This window comes from Hypomesus nipponensis, chromosome 11, assembly GCF_054491055.1.
Source record: "Hypomesus nipponensis isolate SF chromosome 11, ASM5449105v1, whole genome shotgun sequence".
NCBI lineage: Eukaryota > Metazoa > Chordata > Actinopteri > Osmeriformes > Osmeridae > Hypomesus > Hypomesus nipponensis.
Genome location: NC_140371.1, coordinates 22,162,354 through 22,184,550, shown reverse-complemented (window position 1 = coordinate 22,184,550; position 22,197 = coordinate 22,162,354). Strand labels below are relative to the sequence as shown.

Sequence of the window (22,197 nt, the reverse complement as noted above, 5' to 3'; positions counted from 1 at the left end):
CCATTGTAACTGTTTTATTGACACAAGCACGTTGTACATACTGTAGGAACACGAAGGCCCAGCCTCCTTCACATGGGTTAAGCCAAGTCCTAAAGTAAGAGAATTCTATGAAGATCTCCACTGAAAAGGTTTTTTCAGTCAAGGACTAAGGCTTCATCCATGTCTGGGAAACTGGGACGATAAATTAAACTGGCAGATGGTATAACAACATGGGTTTTTGTGTTGTGATTCAAGTAGCAGGGTTTCATTCAAGTATAACCAGAGTCGGATGAAAGAGAAGCAGTCCTCAGAGCGTATCGCTCTCCCAGTCTGACCCGACCACGCGGCTATGGCCTGGCTCCTGGCCGGCCAGGGGCAGGGTGCGAGAGGGGCTGCTCACCCCAGAGTCATCATCAGACACAGGCCGGAGCACCACCCCCATGGAGGTCTTGATCTGGCTGGGCCCCAGCGGAGAGGCTGTGACCGGGGGCGTGGCCTCAGGGTCCGCCTCGGCTTTGGGGTCCAGGTTTTTGAAGTTCTGGAGGTGCACCAGGTCCCTGCTGTCGCGGGAGCAGGGTAGCAGCATGGCCACGTCCTTGCGGAACTTGGCGCTCATGCCGAGGTAGATGAGGGGGTTGTAGAAACTGGCTGACTTGGCGAGCAGGCGGGTGAAGATGCTGGAGGTGTTGGGGACGTAGACGCCCAGGGCTGAGCACAGGGACAGAACAGCGTACGGAGACCAGGCCACAACAAACGCTGTGCAGATGGCGATGGACACCTGGTCACAGACACAGGGAAGGGAGAAAATGTCCGTAAATGTATACAAGCTCTTTTTTTGTAGTTTTTCATGCTTTATTAGGCAGTTTTAAGTGAAGTGTGACAGGAAAGGGAGAGAGAGAGAGAGAGAGAGGGGGGGAGGGGGGGAGACAAGGAGCAAAGGAACCCAAGGCTGCTGCAGTACGGCCTCAGCCAACAAGGAGCACACACTCATCATGTGTGCTACCTTGGCGCCCCCAAATACCAGGATTTTAACCACAAATCAACACATTTTGTTATCCAACCCTGGATCCTCTCCTCTCTCACCCTGGTGACATCTCTCTCCAGCTTCCGCTGGCGGGAGTTGAGGTAGCCGTCGGAGCACATGGCGTTGCTGCTCTTCACGGTGTTGATGATGGACACGTAGGAGAAGAGCATGACGAGCACGGGGACCAGGAAGCAGGAGATGAGGATGGAGATGATGTAGGACTTGGAGATGGTGGAGTGGTGGGCTTTGGACCAGTCCACCTCACATGTGCCGTATCCTCTGTCTGAGGAACATCAGGACAACACTTTTGATTTGTTATTACTTATTATTACCACACTTTCATCTCCTTCTTTGCCCCCTTTTAACACAAGTCCATCTAATACATCCTGCTTTACTATTCAGCGTTTGTAATGTTTTCTCTTCTTGATGGAGATGCAGAAGGAGAGACGGAGAGGGTGTACCTGTGTAGCTGCCCCAGCCCAGCACAGGAGCCATGGACCAGAAGAGCGCTCCACTCCAGATGAACATCACTGAGATGAGGATGGTGCTCATACGGATGCAGTGAGCTGCCAGATCACACAGGAGAGAGAGAGAGAGAGAGAGAGGGAGAGAGAGAGGGAGAGAGAGAGAGAGAGAGAGAGAGAGAGAGAGAGAGAGGGAGAGAGAGAGGGAGAGAGGGAGAGTCAGACAGTTCTACAAGGTTCAGAACAGCAGGGTTTGGGTTTCTGCATGTTATTACTTTGCAAACATAGGACAGGAAAAGTGAGGGGTGCGTTAAGGTCCAGAATTCTTTCCTAGTTATGAATGTCAGATTGTGACATTTATTGAACAATGGGTTCTCTTTCAACGCTCGCAGCCACTGCAAACCACTAGCACTGAAAAGAACCTCTGTTGACAAAATCCACGTGGTTTTGTATTCAGCAAAAGAGTACAAATCAATTGTTTTCATTGATTCATCAGTTACACTTCACTATAGTACAAACTATGTAAGCTTAAGCTTACAGTGAGTCAACAGTGTCTATGACTTCTTCAACCCCGAAGACTGTGTTGCCAAACAATCATATCTTTGTGAAAATTCTGAATCCAGTCAATACAATCCCAGTGTGTTGTCAGATGAGAGGTTAAACTAATGTATGTACCCAGGTCCATATTACAAGGCAGTTCAGTTTAATGAACAACCTCAACCCTACTGTACAGTTCCCACACAGAGTGGCAACAAGGTTGTCGCCATGTAATTAAAACATTCCTCAGGACCAATTACACCCAAAATACTTAAATTCACCTCAAATTAAGTTAATTTCAAGGTATGGTGTGGACGTGGAAATGAAAGTGCAGTCAAACTTAAGTGACTCCATAACCTGTGCCAGTAATGAGCACCCATTAACATAGAATAACATCACTTTCAGCCTTTGTCAGATAAGTGCTACTGGAATGTTAGTTTGGAAGGAACCAAACAACAATTTTCCCCTCTATTTCTCTTTCTCTCTCTCTCCCCTACTCTCTCTCTTTCTCTTTCTCTATCTCTAATTCTCTCTCTCTCTCTCTCTCTCTCTCTCTCTTTTCTGTCTCTGTCTCCGTCTGTCTGGAAGGTAATCACACCTTTGTTTGGGTGGCATCCCTTGATGTAGCGGGTCACACTGATGACCGTTAAGGTGTTGATGCTTGCAAGGCCAAAGAGCAGAGTGAGGAAGCCATCCACCTTAGAAACAAAACAAATCAAAAAGAGAGTCAAGGTTTTTACAGTTTTTTATAGTTGTAAAGTAGCCTGGCTGCCACCCCAACTTATCTCCGCCCACAAAAACATTTGGTCGGGAAGTTGGGTCTGGGGGGGGCACGTTTGGGGAAAAACTATGTCCGAACAGGAGCTGTTTGGACCAATGAAATTGTCAGGGCGGGCTTTATACGATGATGGACAGATGATCAACAGTAACGTAATCAACAACGTCATGAAAGAGCACTTGGGTTGAATTTGTTTTCAACAAACAACATATTGCGTTGCTCTGATTGGTTGTAGGTCTATCCAATTGAGCGAAGAAGCATTTGTTTTACGAGTTTGGTTGAAACACGCCCCATAGTCACAGCCCAACGGAGAGTTATCAGACTCATATTCTGACTAGAATTATGAGTATGACAACGTCAGGCTAGTTATAGAGTTATCCTGGGAGTTTTTCCATGTCTTCCTGAGCTTCTGTGATGATGCTGGTAAAAATGTCTGTACAATGGCTGGTAGTCCTGCTGACTGATCAAACGTCCAACGTGGTGCTTCAGCCGCTGAAACGTGCGAGGGTGAGCTGTCCTGGCGCAGGGGTGGACACAACTCTGATCCTACTTCCTCTCTCGCTGCTGTCCCTTCCTGCTCACCAATCTGCCTCCCACTGTGACACTGTGGGCACCCTGCTGTGACATTGCCCAGTGACCAGCTCAGCTGTGGGCGGTCACCGATTACCCTCCTGATCTCCTTTGAGGCCTAACCTTATTACTGTCAATCACAGGGTCTTTCCTTCCCCAGCCGGACGTGGATAGCTGCATCTTCACATCTCCCCCTGGCCCACACAGCTGCTCAGACACGGGTCTGGTAAAGCTACAGCTGGCATTCCCCACGAGATCATGTCCCTTTCTCTCTGGATGGAAGAACGGATAAAAACTGACGTTTGAGAAGGAATTAAGGAACGCTTTTAAACTAGAGTCTATTGATGACTACGGGAAGAGCCCCAGCTGCGGCATAACCTCAGCCTAGCCCCTGCCCCTGCCCCAGCCCCAGCCTCAGCCTAGCCCCAGCCCAGCACCAGACCAGCCCCTGCCCCAGCCCCAGCCCCAGCCCCAGCCCCAGCCTCAGCCCCAGCGTAGCCTAGCCCCAGCCCCAGCCCAGGTGTACCTGTTCATGTCTTGTCACGCTGATTCAGTAATCTGCTAATGCGTCTCACATGCCTGTCTGGCTCGCTTACCCTCTCTCTCTCTCTCTCTCTCTCTCTCTCTCTCTCTCTCTCTCACACACAATCTTTCTCACACACACTCTCTCTCTCCAATACTCTCTCTCTCTTCCCGCCTGTATCTTAATATCTTTGTCAGTTCAGTCTTTCTATTCCAAGTTTTAGCACTTCCTCTTTCCCTCTCTCACCCTTCAGTACCTGGCCCTCCTCTCCAGGCTGAGACCCTTCAGTACCTGGCCCTCCTCTCCAGGCTGAGACCCTTCAGTACCTGGCCCTCCTCTCCAGGCTGAGACCCTTCAGTACCTGGCCCTCCTCTCCAGGCTGAGACCCTTCAGTACCTGGCCCTCCTCTCCAGGCTGAGACAGAGGCAGAGTTCTACCCTCACGTTTCCTCTCCGCCCCTCTAAAACCTGAGAAGGTCTGAATGTCTGGGAGATGAGATCATATGAGTAGTTTCTGAGCAAAAGGTGTGCTCACAAACCTAATTATTCTCCCTGGCAGGCCTCCATCTATCTATGACAGCATCAGAGACGGCGAGCGCCCAACTGAAGCTGTTATTGTTCCTCCACTGTTTTTCTATCGCTCCACAGAGACTCAACACATCGAGTGTTGATATCAAGACTTCCACCACAGACTTGCCTTGGGCAAGAAAAACAAACTGGGAAAATTCCAAGCAAAGGCATGACAACTATTTCATCACAGGCAAAAGCCTATGGAGAAGGCAGTGAATAAATGTATAAAAACAATATGTATATACTGTATATCTTTTTACTGTCATGATATGGCAGTTGCCCTCCAGTTGGAGTGTGAATGATGCAGGTAAACGGTGAAGCAGCGCCTGTTGACAGATGCTGCTGCTGGGATGGCCTTCCCTCTTCCACACTCATAATCTGATTACAGATTAACCTCCAACCCACAAGGAGACCAACGAAATCCCTGCAACTCAGTCTCTCAATACCATTGCAGCTAAAATTCCTTGACCCGATTAATCTGGATTGGGCCGAGAAATTAGCAAATGGATACACACAGTATGATACAAGGCCTCTTTCCCAAGATAGATCCCCAACTGTCTTATCAAATTACTGAGGGCTTTCGTTACACATTTCTATTTAGCATTCGTGTTTTGCTGTTCGACTCCAGTTCAACTGCCATTATCAGGTTCAAGATTTTGTAAAAATAATAAAAAATTATAATTGCTGCATTGTCCATTGGATTGTCCCACAAATCTGACAACTCTGTCCCCCTCACTTTTCCCTAAGAAAGTGACATGTATCCTCGGTTATTAAAAGAAGCTGTCCCGCCCACATTTGAAGAGGAAGCACCGCCCCCGGTGGAATGTGAACCCACCTGACACGTCCAGAACCAGGTGATGAGGAATCCATCGTCCCTGAAGACGTTGAAGATCTCCAGGACGCCTCTGGAGTAGCCGAACACGGAGATGCTGGCGTCGGAGACGGCCAGGTTGAGCGTGAGGAAGTCAGTGGGCAGGAGGGACGCCCTCTGTCTGTACAGCACGAAGATCACCACGCTGTTCCCCAACCACGACAGCCAGCCTGCACAGGGACACACAGCCTCCGCTTTACTCTTCTTCACAGGAAGTGACATACATTATAAAAAAGTCTCTGCAATGTGACAATTTGTCAGTGTTGAAATGACTATAACTACCCCAACAGGGGATTTTCTGTCAAATGTGTTATTCAGAGTGACGGGCTATAATTGTTTTTTTGGAGGCTGAAAGACACAGTCACTATGACAGTATAGAGTACATCTAGAACACCACTCTAATTCAGACTGGATTTTTGGGCCCAAGCGTTTGTGCTCATAAGGGTCTTACACAAAGAAACTAATACTTTCATGTTCTACTCGGTAATGTCTTGAATTACAAGTTAGTTGTCTTAGATTGCATCTAGGATGTAACTATTTGTGCGAACAAACACAAAAAAAGGTTAAAAAAAAAGACATTTCTATTTGATTAGATGTCCAGCACCTACCTAGAATCAGCAGGTAGACTCCGATCACCGTCTCTCCTTGTTCCGAAAGCGGAGGATCTATGTGTACGAGACTGAGGTTGTTATTCCTCCATGGAATCTTTGGCGGGCGTTTCAGAATGATCTCCATGTTTGAAGTGTCGCTGCTGCGGCATGAATCCTTGTAGTTTCCTGTGAGCGTCTCCTTCCTGACAGAGACCAAGGGAAACCCTCCAAGCTTCCTCCTAAACCCAGCTTAACACAGACGCTCCACAACTGACTGTCCCAATGATACCAAACGCTCCTCTAATCCAATTGGTGCCTTAGCAGGAAAGCAGATGGGGATATTAGTGAGAAATCCCATTCAACGTTGGGAAAAGTAATGTAAGCCGTTACGACATGAGATGGGATTGTTGTATTTCCTGTAATTCATTACATTCTAAGAATCAAGCGGGCATGTGTGCAGTCGTGCATGTCTGTGTGTATGTGTCTGTGTTTCTGTCTGTCTGTGTTTCTGTGTGTGTGCATCTGTCACTTGGACGTGTAGTGTTTCAGTTGGACCTGTGGTGTCTCAGTTGCTGACCTGTGGTGTTAAGGGCTGTCAACGAATATTCTTCATTCGAATATATATTCGAATAGTGGTTAAAAACCGAATTTCGAATGTGAAAATTAATATTCAAATGTAAAAAAAACAAACACAACCGCAGTGGCAGCGCGCCTGTCTGCTTTGCGGGTGGGCGCGCGCCTGAGCGTCACTGCTGACAGTTGACTTGCGTGGAAGATGTCAGAAAGTGCAGAACCCAGCTTAACCGCAGCAGAGAAAGTGATTGTAACCCCAAAAAATCTAAAGAGTGATGTCTGTAAATATTTCGGATTTTGGTCAGTTGATGGTAAACTTGTTGAGCCTACGACTAAAGTAGTGTGTAAACTATGTAAACTGGAGTTAGCTTTCCCATTCAACAACTAGCAACTTGAGGCTACATCTCCATGTTTACCACAGCACAGCTCGCTCGGAGCGTTCAATGTCGGTTCTATCCTGTAAAACTTTAATGTTAATAATATTAGTTTCAATCACTGAATGAAGCCTGCCATATTTGGGACAAGAATCGCGACCTTAAATTGCTTGCTCATTGCTTGCTCATTTTACACTGCTATGCGCAGAGAGCGCGACGGTGCGGGAGAGAGAGAGAAAGAAAGAGTGCGTGTGTGCGAGCGAGAGACCAAGGTCTGGGGTCTTGCCCATTGGTTCATTTACTTATTGTTGTGTAGGTAATTTGTCAAATATGTACTTAAATAAATTATGCCTACCTACCTACAGTATACAAGTAGTTGTATTTCGTTGTATTAATTTGTCCTGTTATTGACGTACCTATGCGCAAACAGAAATTCGAATATATTCGAATATGTGTTTTTTTAAGGGAATATTCTAACGTCATTTTTGAGCAACTTTGACAGCCCTAGTGGTGTCTCAGTCGGACCTGCGGTGTCTCAGTTGGACCTGTGGCTCATGACGTGTCATGGCTGCACAGGATACAGAGAGAAAACAGACCAAAGTGTACTTCGGGGGCAAGAAACATTTAAAAAATCAACTTATTTTTTCAACCTTAAAAAAAATATATATTTGTTCAACCTTTTTTTTTTACATACACAGTGAAAGGAGAGAACAGAGAAGCCTAAAACATATTTAAGTACACCAGACTACGATAGATTACAGTAGAGTTTAGTATAGAAGTCTTCATCAACGATTACAACTTTCTTTCAAAAAAATGTTTTCAACCTTTCAAAACCCCCCCCCCCCAAAAAAAAACTTCTGCCTTGCTCCAAGATAGCCCTGGTAGACTAGCTTACAATTGTTGGGCTTGATAGCCAGGAAATTAAAAAAGGCACACAATGACAATAAATTATATTGATCATGCCACAGAATACAGATTTAAACTAAAGTACTGAGCCTGACTGATGTAATAATTAGAAAGTACAGATATTTGTGTAAAACTATTTAAGGAGTGGAAGTAAAAAGCAGAAAAAGTAAAGAACTGATACCAGAAAAATCGACTGAAGTACAGTAAAGTATTTGTACTTCCCATCTCTGGTTTCAAGCACAGTAGTTTAGTCTGAAGGCTGGGTTTCTGTGTGTGCGTGTGCGTGTGTGTATGTGTGTGTGTGTGTGTGTGTGTGGGGGGGGGTAACTAAAGAGGAGACCATTGGAAACTAAAAGCAATTTTAAGCACAAAACCTTCACACCAAAGAATGAAGTGGTGCCTTTAAGGTTGACTTGTGATTATCTCTAATCACCACCATCTAACCTAGGTCCTGCAGGTGAAGGGAGCATTATCATGTTGATGGTGCTAACCCAAACCTCTAAAAGTTCACATGTGGAACTGTGTACTGTCGGGGGCCACAAATGTTAACTCAGCACTGAATCACTTTCCTGAGGAAACACAGCCATAGAGAGGGTCTGAGAGATGCTGTATGTTGTTTTTTTTCTACATGAAAAAACAAGCAAAAATAATTGGTTCAACAAACAGAAAAGTTCAGAGCAAACTAAAGTGTGGAACTCCTCATCAGCTTCGGTGACGCATCATCATCCTCACCAGACTCATCCTCACTCATCTGTGTCTTCGCTCCAAGACTTCACACCCTCCTCCTCCATCCTTTACACCTCCAGCACCACTCCCCCCATCCCCTCCCTGCTCCACCCCATCTCCTCCCCCTACACCCCGCCCCTCCCCTCCTCTCCCTCCCCCACCCCACCCTCCACACCACACCCCGTCCCCCCTTGCCCCCTGCCCCCTCCCCCGGGCCCACAGTGAGAGACTCTGTGGTAACACACCTCCTAACGGGGTAACCTGAGCCCCCCTGGTCTGCCCGGTCACAGTGTCCTTCTTGTTCCCCCTGCCTCCACACAGCAGCTCTGCTGCTGCTCAGGATGTGGAGGGAAGGGTTGCCAGCTGCCTCGCTGCTTCCGAGTCTCTACCTCAAACCCTCCCTTTGAGCTCCGGAGGGCCCTCCCTCCAGGTAGGCCGGGGAGTAAAACTCTGGCCCAAACTGTCACCCATCCAGCTGCAAACACAGCTCCCCAGTCATCCCTCCCCCCCAGGCCCCCAGTCATCCCTCCCCCCAGCCCCCCAGTCATCCCTCCCCCCCAGTCATCCCTCCCCCCCAGTCATCCCTCCCCCCCAGTCATCCCTTCCCCCCCAGTCATCCCTCCCCCCAGTCATCCCTCCCCCCAGCCCCCCAGTCATCCCTCCCCCCAGCCCCACAGTCATCCCTCCCCCCCAGCCCCCCAGTCATCCCTCCCCCCCAGTCATCCCTCCCCCCAGCCCCCCAGTCATCCCTCCCCCCAGCCCCACAGTCATCCCTCCCCCCCAGCCCCACAGTCACCCCCCCCCCCAGCCACACAGTCATCCCTCCCCCCAGTCATCCCTTCCCCCCCAGTCATCCCTCCCCCCAGCCCCCCAGTCATCCCTCCCCCCAGTCATCCCTCCCCCCAGCCCCCCAGTCATCCCTCCCCCCCAGCCCCACAGTCATCCCCCCCCCAGCCCCACAGTCATCCCCCCCCCCCAGCCACACAGTCATCCCTCGCCCCCAGCCCCACAGTCATCCCCCCCCCAGCCCCCCAGTCATCCCTCCCCCCAGTCATCCCTCCCCCCTCCCCCCAGTCATCCCTCCCCCCCAGCCCCACAGTCATCCCCCCCCCCCAGCCACACAGTCATCCCTCGCCCCCAGCCCCACAGTCATCCCCCCCCCAGCCCCCCAGTCATCCCTCCCCCCAGCCCCCCAGTCATCCCTCCCCCCCAGTCATCCCTCCCCCCTCCCCCCAGTCATCCCTCGCCCCCAGCCCCACAGTCATCCCCCCCCCAGCCCCCCAGTCATCCCTCCCCCCAGCCCCCCAGTCATCCCTCCCCCCCAGTCATCCCTCCCCCCAGCCCCCCAGTCATCCCTCCCCCCAGTCATCCCTCCCCCCTCCCCCCAGTCATCCCTCCCCCCTCCCCCCAGTCATCCCTCCCCCCAGCCCCCCAGTCATCCCTCCCCCCCAGTCATCCCTCCCCCCAGTCATCCCTTCCCCCCCAGTCATCCCTCCCCCCCAGCCCCCCAGTCATCCCTCCCCCCCAGTCATCCCTCCCCCCAGCCCCCCAGTCATCCCTCCCCCCCAGCCCCACAGTCATCCCCCCCCCCCAGCCACACAGTCATCCCTCGCCCCCAGTCATCCCTCCCCCCCAGCCCCACAGTCATCCCCCCCCCAGCCCCCCAGTCATCCCTCCCCCCAGTCATCCCTCCCCCCTCCCCCCAGTCATCCCTCCCCCCCAGCCCCACAGTCATCCCCCCCCCAGCCCCCCAGTCATCCCTCCCCCCAGCCCCCCAGTCATCCCTCCCCCCCAGTCATCCCCCCCCCCTCCCCCCAGTCATCCCTCCCCCCCAGCCCCCCAGTCATCCCTCCCCCCAGCCCCCCAGTCATCCCTCCCCCCAGTCATCCCTCCCCCCTCCCCCCAGTCATCCCTCCCCCCTCCCCCCAGTCATCCCTCCCCCCCAGTCATCCCTCCCCCCTCCCCCCCAGTCATCCCTCCCCCCAGCCCCCCAGTCATCCCTCCCCCCCAGTCATCCCTCCCCCCTCCCCCCAGTCATCCCTCCCCCCAGCCCCCCAGTCATCCCTCCCCCCCAGTCATCCCTCCCCCCAGCCCCCCAGTCATCCCTCCCCCCCAGTCATCCCTCCCCCCTCCCCCCAGTCATCCCTCCCCCCAGCCCCCCAGTCATCCCTCCCCCCCAGTCATCCCTCCCCCCCAGCCCCCCAGTCATCCCTCCCCCCCAGTCATCCCTCCCCCCTCCCCCCAGTCATCCCTCCCCCCAGCCCCCCAGTCATCCCTCCCCCCCAGTCATCCCTCCCCCCTCCCCCCCAGTCATCCCTCCCCCCAGCCCCCCAGTCATCCCTCCCCCCAGCCCCCCAGTCAAGGCCGCAACGTTGCCGTGACCCCCGCGTCCCGCCGTCCACAAATGCAGGGGCTGATCTTGGGACACAGCCTGTGAGGAACAATAAAAAGTAATGAAGGTGATAACAACAGTAGGGTTTGATGTACTGACGCTAGTTTGTAACACCTGTTGTTGCCAATAAAGGATTTTACAAGGCATGCTTCTTGGGCTGTACCAGGGAGTGGAGGGAGATCCTCAGAATGAGCTGCAACCTCAAAGACACACCTTCTGTGGTGGAGAGGTCACAACGCTGACAGCCAGGCAACTGGAGCAACAACCCTTCACCTGGCCGTGTAGAACAGCTGTCAGAAGATTACAGTGTTGCTAAGCTGACTGACCAGAGGTCAAACAGGGTCTGGAGTCCGGTATGCAGGGATAACCTGTGAATGGGACTGCCAGACAGGGTCAGGCATTGCTAACCAGTGGCTGTGCAAAAAGCTGCAGATCTAATTCATAGAACTAGTTCTCTTGAGGTGGTGTTGAGGCGGTGGGTGCATGCCCAGTGTGTGAGTTTGTAGCGTGCTGTGCGTACACGCATACACTGGGCATGCTCCTCAGGTGTGAGCACGTTACTGGAAGTGGTTTCCCATGATTATACTGGACCCCCCCCCCCCCTCCATTTACTTTGGCAGCAAATTCGAAAGCGTTTGCAATCACTGTGCTGTGCGGCCACAGAAGACCACTGTATCGTTAGGGATTGCCTCTCAGGCCTGTTGCAAAGCTCGGGATGTAAGGTTAAAAGCTCACCAGTTTCCAAATGGAAAATCCCAGACACAGATGCTATTATGAAGCTGCATGTTGATGGCAGAGTCAGGGGCTGTCTGGGTCTGACAGAGGGTCTCTTCAGCGGGGACATATACCAGGTCAGGGGACGAATATAGGTGCTCTTTAAAGGGGTACACTTTGGAGGTTGAAAACGGGAGAAACGTTCTCCCACACCCCCACCTCTGTGCCCTGCAGGAGAAGGAGCTACACTCTGGGACCCCCACCCCCACCTCGGTGCCCTGCAGGAGAAGGAGCTACACTCTGGGACCCCCACCTCTGTGCCCTGCAGGAGAAGGAGCTACACTCTGGGACCCCCACCCCCACCTCTGTGCCCTGCAGGAGAAGGAGCTACACTCTGGGACCCCCACCCCCACCTCTGTGCCCTGCAGGAGAAGGAGCTACACTGAGACACAGGACAGAGGGGCTGCTTGTACCTGGACCGACAGCACCGAAGAAACAGGCTGGGAAATGAATTTTGGGAGAAAACAAATTGTAAATTGTAACTACTTGTCCAAGTTGCTTTTCAGGGCAATAGACTTTTACCTTGTTTTCTTTAAATATTAATAGTGAAGAAAGAACAATGATGGTTTGAGTCGTTAATGATTAGACATGTGACTCAAATATGATCTTGGGTTGTGGAAGCGATCATGTTAATGCAGGCTCTGGCTGTGCGTCATTTCTCACCAGAAGGATTCCTCTTCCCCAGTGGGGGATTGGCATCAGATGAGTGAACCGTTATCACATGTTCACATGATGCCCAATCACAGCTGCATGTCTTCATCTCTCCAAGAAAACTGAATCCTTCTGTTGGAAGAACTTACACTTGGAGCACACCTGAAGATGAGCTCACCTGCATCACCCTGCCCTCACCCCCCCCACCCCCCCCTCACCCCCTGCATCACCCTGCCCTCACCCCCCCCACCCCCCCCTCACCCCCTGCATCACCCCCTCCTCACCCCGCCCTCACCCCCTGCATCACCCCCCCTCACCCCCTGCATCACCCCGCCCTCACCCCACCCTCACCCCCTGCATCACCCCACCCTCACCCCCTTCATCACCCCGCCCTCACCCCTGCATCACCCAACCCTCACCCCCAGCATCAACCCACCCTCACCCCCGCAGACAGGTGAGAACACCTCCAAATGCTCCAGACCTTGGGGTCAGTAACTAAACAGAGAAAGTAACACACTCCATTATATCAATGCACACCGTCTTCCTACCAACACAATACAGTCCCTCTTCTCTCATACGGTGTCTTAGACCGAGGATGTGGTGTCTTAGACCGAGGACAAGGCCCACTGGATGTCATACCTGCAATATCCACTTTCTCATCAACTATTCCCCTTCGTAAACAGGATGTGCATGTTACAGGTGGAGATCCTGTTTACTCGTGCCCAGGCTGTTGGTTTGGCAGATGGAGGCTGAAGTCAGCGTAGACCCCAGCTCTCAGAGACTGCGGTACAAAGACTGTCCTGTTGCTCTCCCATCACTTCTCCACAAACAGTCCAGTTAGAACCTGGACTGCATCATACTGTACAGCCCTGCTGAACACTGAAGCACAAACACGTTAGCAAATACATATTCTAGAATGCACACAGCACAAATTGTGCGAATTTGTCGTCATGAGAATGCGGCCTATCAAAACAATGAACTGCAGATCCTCTATCTACAGGTGGACTCATTTGAGACTAGTTTCAGAGACACTGATTGCATTATGAAACAGTTCCTTCATGTAAAATTTAAACCAAGACTGACTTGGTTTGGTATCAAGGCTTATGGGTTTAAAGTATAAATCAATGTGAACTGTGCACATGGCCTGTGCAGAGTCCGGGGAGAAGTGGGGATTGGTTTTGTGGCTCAAGGTTTTTGGCTCCGATGCTCGTACAAACATACAGGAAGCCACTCAGTAAATGGCAGCTTCTATCCAGACCCAAGGTTTATTTAAGCAGGGAACTTATGTAAGTAGGACTCATTTATGGTAGAAATCATGCATTCCCCATGGAGACTGCTCATCACTTCAGACATGGAAGGATATTTAGTCAGAATGTGAACTGATTTCCTTAAGGAAATGGGCAAGTGTAAATGAAACTAAACATCCTGCGAGGGTATGGATGGAATCTTGTGATGTTGTGGGTGACAGCTTCCCCTGCACTTACAGTACCCATGCGTGGAGTGCACACACACAGGCAGTCACATCCACACACACACACACACACACACAGCTTAAGGTAGCTCAGAAGAAGAGGATGTGTTTGGTTTCTGGGGCATGGTGCCCACCATCCTGCTCTCCTGACAACTTACTGATGTGAGCCCTCTGTACAGTACTGTCCTCTCACCTGTCTGTACGGTGCTGTGCTCTCACCTGTACTGTCCGCAGACCAGACCTGTCCAGCTGGAATCCCTTGTTGATGCGGTTGTGGAGGGGATGGACAGCCAACCCCACCCTTCTCCTCGGTTGAGTTTCAGTCTGAATGAGGGGTCTGTCTCCCTGGGTCCTGGTTCCTCTCCCCTGCCTTCTCCTGCCTTCTCCTACCCTCCCCTGCCCTCTCCTGCCCTCCCCTGCCCTGCAGAGGGGATTAGGCAAGCCGTCTTCTCCTGGAGTGGATTAAACCAACCTGACAAGCCTCCTGGTCTACGCGAGCTGACCTGTCCTAAACCTGCTGTGGGGGAACACAGAGGCCCCTGAGAGACTGAGGAGGGGTCAACTACTGCTCCCCGCTGTCACTCAAGATCAGAGTCACATCAAACAGCCGGTCCAGATCTAAGCAGGATGATGTGTCAGCGGTCCTGACCCCCACCCCCTGCGTCCTCAAGTCAATGGTTTGGCCCGTGTGTGACAGGGCATGCAGAGGTAACCATCTCCATCCTCCCTCAGTGATAGGGGGGTCGTCCCTTCAGAGAAGACTCTGGGCCTTCACCTGGTGACCTCTGACCCACTGACCGCTGGGTGATTCTGTGTCTGTCAGGGATCACAGTGAGGCCGCTTGACAGTAACAAGAAGAGGCCAGCCCAACTGGCCTAGTTTTCCCCACATCTGTGCCACGGAAAATAAGTTCTAATTGGAAAAGACTGACGTGATTGAAGCACATAAAAATTATCCAGGTTTCAGATAAATACATAAATAAAGTATTCTCAACAAGTCTTTACAAGATCTTACATAGCACAGTAGTGTTTTGCGCAACATGTTTGGTAGAATCGCCAAACCTTCAACTGGATCCAGGTGAGTTGATCCGGATCTGTGAGTTACAGGACGGCTGTTTCCTTCCCACCTGAATAACACACCCACTTCCCAAGAAGTGGCTCATCCAAACGTCCAGTGCCCAGCTGCAGCACAGCTGGACCCTGGCCCCTGGGCTGGACCCTGTTTATTGGAGATGTTCACACAACAGCCAAGGCCTTGTAGAGGGAAGGTGCCACTGCCCTCGCTAATCCATGGTAATCCCTGGATCCTCACCTGGCTGAGATCTGTCACTCACTTAAAGGTGTTCTCTATGGCCTCCTTTGGTATCTTACGCAAGGGTGTCACTCATCAGCGGACATGAAAAATCGTAACTAGCAAAGCAGATGGTTATGAATTCATGACGATGATGATGGGAATGTGATGAGTGGAAATGTATCCATCCTTTGAGTCTCTGTGCCATGATTCAGAGAAACCAATCTGTGACACCTCATGCCCCCACCCTGCTGCTTCCACCCTCCCGCCTCCACCTTCCTCCTCTCACCTGTTTATAGTCTCCTTCCTCCCTCCTGCCTCCACCCTTCACACCATCTGACCTCACGCTTGCTGATGAGGTCATGCCAAATATATCCACCAGCTTACCTGTCTCTCAGTAGGTCACATGGAGATGCTGGACTCTATATGCTGTTGCTGCTCCTCGTTCACAGCTCACTGGAGGCGACTGGCATTCCTAAGGTAAAAACACACACTTTGAATGGTTTAGCGTGTGCGAGGTGTTTAGATTGAAGGAAAATACAACCCATCTGAGGTCTGTGCTTATGGAAGCTTGCTTTGAAAGAGGAGACGGGTGATGGAGGGTAAGGAGGGAAGCCCAGGGTTGGTTGTGGCTGAGCTCAGTCACCTCCAGGCTGATATACCAGCTCTCAGCCCTGCATCCCCCCTGGCTGGGTAGGACAGATCTGGAGCGGATGATTACGCTGCTGTAATAGTGCTACCTGTGTGAACGCACACAGGCTTCTCCAGATGGATGCATGCAACTACATTAAACATGATTAACTGCCGTTCCATCGTCACAGAAGAACAATTTGTAACACCCAATAAACGGTGTACTTACTCACTTATCTCAGCTCTGTAAAGGTCTGTTAAACATTTAAGGTGAACGGGATCTAAAGTGGAATCAGGTTTAGACGGTTCACCACTTGCATTCCTGCACCTATACTCTTCTGCAGCTCTTCCTGTTAGTCAGCTCACTTAAGCCTACCCTCTATCAAATCTATGTTTAAGTTTCATTGCTACTTCATTTTTTACAGGCTGTATTTACAAGCCACACAATTCTGGGCTTTCTGTATTTTATTGAACGTTCTGTAACAGGAGACCAACAACATCTTGACCCTGGCCCTGCTCTCCTCGCCCTAGCCCCATGAAGGTGGAGCACGCAGGAATGATGGATAAAAAAAAAGCTGTTCCAGAGGTCATGTGACAGGTCATGTGACAGGTCAGACGCTCTCAGGAAGGCTTCATGCTCCTTGACAGCACAGATCCAGAGGGCTTTACTTCTTTAAACCCCCTCCACCTCTCTCTCTCTCTCTCTCTCTCTCTCTCTCTCTCTCTCTCTCTCTCTCTCTCTCTCCCTGTGTCTGTGCAACTCTCTCTGCATCTCTCTCTCCCTCTCTGTCTCTGAATCTCTCTCCCTCTCCCCCCATCTATGTATCTCTCTCTCTCTTGCTATATCTCTCTCTCAGTCTCTGTATTCTCTCTCCCCTCTCCCTGCCCTCAGCCCTCTGTGTGTCTTGGCATCAGCAGAAGAAGGCTCCACAGCTAGCATGGCAGAACAACCTGAAAGGGCCTCAGTTTATGAAGACATGGACACGACATGACTCAGGCATGGACGAACCACAACTGGAGAGAACAACTGCATCTTCTCTCTGTCTGACAAACAAAGAAGGACCCCAGGAGGAGACAGTGTCATAACTGAATAAGGAGACCTGGACAAAAGGGATGAGATGTGGATGAAGAGGAAAGGTAGATAGAGGGAGAAGTGTGTGTGATCATTAACATGCAGTGCAGGGAGACACAGAGAGGGAAGGAGACACAGAGAGATGAAAGGGCTCCAGGCCAGTTCCTGGGCTACGAGCCAAGACAGTCCGCTTTGAAACATCCCGATGGAACTTAGACTCACCGCAGGCTTGTTCTCTAACCATGACGCAAATAGACTTTGATATCCCCCGCTCAAACACATGTTTAATCGTCCTCACCCAGGCTTCTCCATGCTTTTTGACACATGTGTTGCGTGCCAAATGATGAATGGGCAGAAGGTGGGATCTGCAGAGGGTGAAATCGACACTGACAGAAAATTAAAAGATGACTTTCTGGTTGGATAGGCGACAAAATGTTCCTAAGTGTGATTATTTCACTATGATGAGTGTGACGTGATCCCTGAATAAGGATGAACCTCTTCAGGATGAAGAGTTTAAGCTGCTGAAAGGAGGATTGTTTTTATAGAGGATCACATTATGACTTCTGTCATGACTATATGACTAGGTATACTGTCAGGTTGAAATCAAACTTGCAACGAGTATAATACTAGGTAACTTAGCCGGGCGGCTAACTAAGCTAGCCAGCTACAGTTTCAGAAAAATAACTGTGGGGACCGTTGGAAATATTTGGAACTCACTATTTAATGGGCAAGAGCAGCGTTCCCCAACCACCAGTCCGCGGACCTGTACCAGGCCGTACAGAAAACACAATAATAACATTATTTCCTTTAAATTGATTATCAGAGTCTGAAAGACGTTTTATTCTGAAAAATGACCAGATTCTCTCCTTCTCTGCGGGCCTTTCCCCAGAGCAAGAAAGCTCGGCGAAGACATTTACATTTTTTAGCAAGTTTGTGGGCTTCATTGAGCGGTAACTATCACGCGCGTCTCTTCCTCTTGACACTTGACACATGACACGTGATAGTTACCGCTCATTGAAGCCTGTTTGAGACAACAACTCTGCCGGTGGTTTGGATGAAGGCTGAATATCCTGAGATCGCCACAAAAGCACTGAAATACCCGCTTCCATTTCCAACATCCTTTGTGAAGCGAGATTTTCTGCCGTGACAGCAATCAAACAAATTCACGGAATAAACTGGATATAAGGAACGCACTTCGGGTGTCATTGTCGTAGCTTAGTCTTGTTTACACACAAAATGAAAGATTAAGAGACAAAAAGACACAACATTCACTAGACAAGGTTTTACCAATTGAAAAACAGCTATGTTTATTTTACATAAAGCTCCCCAAAAATGTTTTCACTCAAATCTGAAAAAAAAAGTTGCTAACGAGGATCACATCAAACACTGTGCATACATTAACAGGGCAGCTGTGGTGGCGTAGGCTTATACGGGCGGTGCTGGTGGGCCAGTTTGGTTCAAAGTCCAGGGCCTATCTTTCCCTCCAGTCCGTCCCTGCCGGTCCGTGAAAATATGTCTTACATGAAACCGGTCCGTGGAGCAAAAAGGTTGGGGACCGCTGGGCTAGAGATCTCCAGGTGATCCTGCACCTCCCGGAGTGAGGTCTCCTCTACAAGCAGAACCATAACTGGCTGTTCAGTCTTTGTGTTTTACACCCAACCGTGGCAAAAGAAGGATTTGTGTTTTGTAGACATTGGCTGTGTCACTTGCCAGTCATTCTAGAATATTCCACCAACTCGTACATGTTCTTCAAACAAGCTGAGGTACTGGTGAACAAGTGACAGCAGATATTCTATTCTCCCCCCCAACCCTAACCCTACCCCCCCCCCCCCCCAAGTGTCAACAAAACGTACACAGGATATACCTGAGTAGCAGAAGTTCAAAGAGAATTATCTTTGAAACCCACCTGTGGGCCTCACATCACCACAGAAACAGTTAATTGCACATTTCAAGAAGCTGTAAGTGGCTGCAAACAGACGCCTGCAGACAGGGTCCAATCACCAACCAGTCCAGGTGAAGTGTTCTGACAGCTAGCCCACCCCCAGGCATGGACAACACAAGTGACTGTCTGCCTCTGTTATTTTGGGATTGTTGCCAATAAAGGCTACAACTGATAGTGGCATCATGTGATTCTTTCTCCACACAGAAACAGATTGTGTGTGGGTTGTTGGCAGGTTGATGGAGGTTTAATATCAATTCTACAAAAGGAGTTACTGGGGCTTTCCTCTCTTGATGGAACTTCACTCCAATCAATGAGTGAAGCCAGGTCAGTGAACAGGTCTGCTGACTTTAATCCTCACAGGCGACAGCGACAGGTCAAAGGTCACGTTGACTGGCTGAGAAGGGTGATGAACCTACGCTAGAGCTGGAGGTCAGAACTGTGAGTGCAAAGTGAGAGAGAGCAGGGAGAGAGAGGACGAGAGGGAGAGAGAGGACGAGAGGGAGAGAGAGGACGAGAGGGAGACAGAGGAAGGACAGGCAGAACATTGCTCTTATGAAAACACACTTCACTGCACTTTCACTTTTCATCAGGAGCGCTGGCTTCTCACAGGCTGGAGGAATGCACCGCCCCAGGGCAGCCTGCAGCTCACCCCGGCTCCACGCCCACCCACCTCCCCCCGCCCCTTCATGCCCCTCCCCTACCCACGTTCCTCCATCCCCTCCCGCCAGTCCTGCACCCCCTCCCTCCCCACACCTCCTCCACCCATCAACCCTTTTCCCGCTCCACAAACCTCCACTCTTACCTCCACGCCCCGACATGTCCACTGTGGTCCGATATGCATTTTGAGCATCACTGGAGAGAAATCTGTCCTGTTACCTCAAACAAGAGACTCACTTTGAGGAGAGTCAACTGGTCTGAAGTTGTCAACAACGAATATTCATATATTCTGTATTTCATGAATGTATATAATGAGAATGTATGAGTGTACTTATTGAGTATATATCATAAACTTTTGCAATGTGAGTACACAAGTGTATATAACGACAGTATGTGGATTTAGATATTGAGTGTGTGTATATAATGAGTGTGTATAATGACACTGTCATTGTGTGTTGGTAGAGTGAGGGCATGGTTTCCTGTGGCTAAAGACTCTGCTCTATGAGCACTGGGCCGCTTCATGCAGAAACTAAATGGTTGCAGTGTCAAAAATGTGCACAAAGGAGATTTTTTCATGTTAAACCCCCTGGAATTTAAAATAATTTTTCATTATTTCCTGCCTGGTTGATCCCCTTGGGACATCTGCATAAGACTAGCAGCATGCGAGGACTGGAGCTCTGTAGATTATTATTACCGGGTTTCTTGTTTTTATTTTTCTTGCTTGTTTTATTTTTCACTTCCTTTCTACCAAGTTATATCACCTCACCGTTAAATATAAGCTTTTCATGACGCTTCACTCCAGCTCAAGTCATCCTGTGTTTTCCACTTTACCACCAAATGGAAGAATTCTAAACTGTTTTGGGAAAAGACACATGCACATATGAACACACACACATGCACACACACACACACACACACACACACACACACTCATACACACACTATGGGACAGCACAGCACTGTATAAACAAACTGGGACCAAGAAAAATAAATGTCTTCATACAGGACAGATGCGGCCATTGGACATGAGATTAGATTTGACTTCTGGTCTCCCTGGAGACAGAAAGATAACACTGCTGTTTAATCAAGTTATAATGTGGTTCTCCAGACTCCTGGGACAGGGTACCCTGGAGCTGGGGAGTGGACAGCCTTAGCCCTGAAGGAGCACCACTGTCTCAAAGTCTTAAACCCTCCTTTAAGCCAGGGGTGATAAAAAAGAAGAAGAAAAAAAGCCCAACCTCATATTTTGAAGGAAATCCCACATGGCTGAACAATTAACAATCAGCCTATTCTTAAAAACTTGTCAAGTTCACTGCCAGTGTCACGTCTCAACACAGTCTGTGGACTTGGATTTATCAAGTGTGTCACACACTACACTATAGTCACACACTACACTATATCTAGTCACACACTACACTATATCTAGTCACACACTACACTATATCTAGTCACACACTACACTATATCTAGTCACACACTACACTAAATATATACTCACATACAACACTAAATAAAGTCCCACTACACTAAATATAAAATCACACCCTATATTAATTTGTATCCAACCCTGTCAGTGATATCAGGACTCACTGAATAATTCTTCTGCTGAAGTTGTGGATATTACTCTCCATGGTGCTGGCTGGATAGGAGGTAGAAGTGATTGTGCGAGACACGTGCGTGACTCATAACAAACAGCCCACATCCTGTTTTGATAAGGGACCACCTGAAGGAACACTGGTGGTCTGTTTTCTCAGTTATCGTGGTCCTCTTACTATTCCACTCACTGCTGGGTGGCCTGGCTTAGCAGAGGTGTCAAATGATCACCTATCCTGTTTCCCCTAAAAGCAGTGATATTGGCCATACTATCATAGTAGGTGTTGAGGCCCCCCAGGACTTAACAAGCTGTCTGTCACTTGTTGGTCTGCCATATTTGTTCCCTATGGATAATGTAATGTAGCCTGACGTCTTTCTAACAGAAATCTTCTAACAGAACAATTTCTAACAGAAATCTGAGCGATCTCCATGAGGGCGACCTGTTACCGGTCAATGAAAAAAGCGAGAAGCCGCACAATCTGAGTGTAGGGTTAAGAGAGCAACAGCTGTAAAAGTGTTAACAACCATTTGTGGTTATTAAAAGTCAAGTTTACAACTTCACCAGTTCTAGACTTGGCCAATGTTTTTACATTTAGCAGACGTTCTCATCCAGAGCGACTTACAGTAAGTATAGGGACATTCCCCCGAGGAAAGTAGGGTGACGTGCCTTGCACAAGGACACAACATCATTTGACACGGCTGGGAATCGATCCAGCAACTTTCTGATTACTAGGCCGATTACCTAACCGCTCAGCCACCGGAAATACATATCACTGTCATGTGCATAATAGTGAATAGTATGCCTGGTTGATAGCAAGCATACTAATCCAAGTATTTATGTGTTAAATATACCAAGTGACAGTGTCAACTGAACAGTGACATGCTTAAGACGATTCTCAGGTCAACACAGACCTACATCGCAGCAATGAAAGAAACAGCTAAATAACAAACAAATAAGCAAAGAAAGACGCACGAGTATTGAACCAGAGGCGAACTCTAATGAGTTTATGTGGGCCTGCCACATACTAGTCCTCAGACACAGTGATGAACAACACAGTAAAACTACAAACCGCTGATATAATCCTGCTCTTTGGCCTGCAGAGGAATGAAAGAGCCTCTTCAGTCGTGACATGTAATAAAAACACTCCGTTTCCTTCTCCCTGAGGGGAAGACGGCAGCAGAGTAGCAGTGACTGGATACCAACGTTTCTATCTTTGTGTGTCTATGCACAAGTGTGAGTG

General features: G+C 49.7%; 1 protein-coding gene across 1 annotated transcript; it reads right to left on the bottom strand.

Annotated features, from left to right (window-relative positions):
• Positions 1–6,766, bottom strand: LOC146268642 (opsin-5-like). The gene is made up of 6 exons (XM_084709972.1): positions 5,924–6,766; positions 5,280–5,485; positions 2,603–2,702; positions 1,465–1,569; positions 1,063–1,286; positions 1–757 (listed from the first exon to the last, which is right to left on the bottom strand). Exons 1-6 carry the CDS (start codon positions 6,048–6,050, stop codon positions 287–289), a joined length of 1,233 nt encoding a protein of 410 aa, XP_084566098.1. The 5' UTR covers positions 6,051–6,766; the 3' UTR covers positions 1–286.
• Between the last annotated feature and the right edge of the window lie 15,431 nt (positions 6,767–22,197).

What these genes read in the sequence shown, in the direction of transcription:
- LOC146268642 (XM_084709972.1), bottom strand. Translation starts at nt 6,050, where the DNA reads ATGGAGATCATTCTGAAACGCCCGCCAAAGATTCCATGGAGGAATAAC. An exon ending in GGGATGCCACCCAAACAAAG is followed by an intron (nt 1,570 to 2,602) that starts GTGTGATTACCT and finishes GTGATCTGGCAG; the next exon opens with CTCACTGCATCCGTATGAGC. An exon ending in TGGAGAGAGATGTCACCAGG is followed by an intron (nt 758 to 1,062) that starts GTGAGAGAGGAG and finishes GTCTGTGACCAG; the next exon opens with GTGTCCATCGCCATCTGCAC.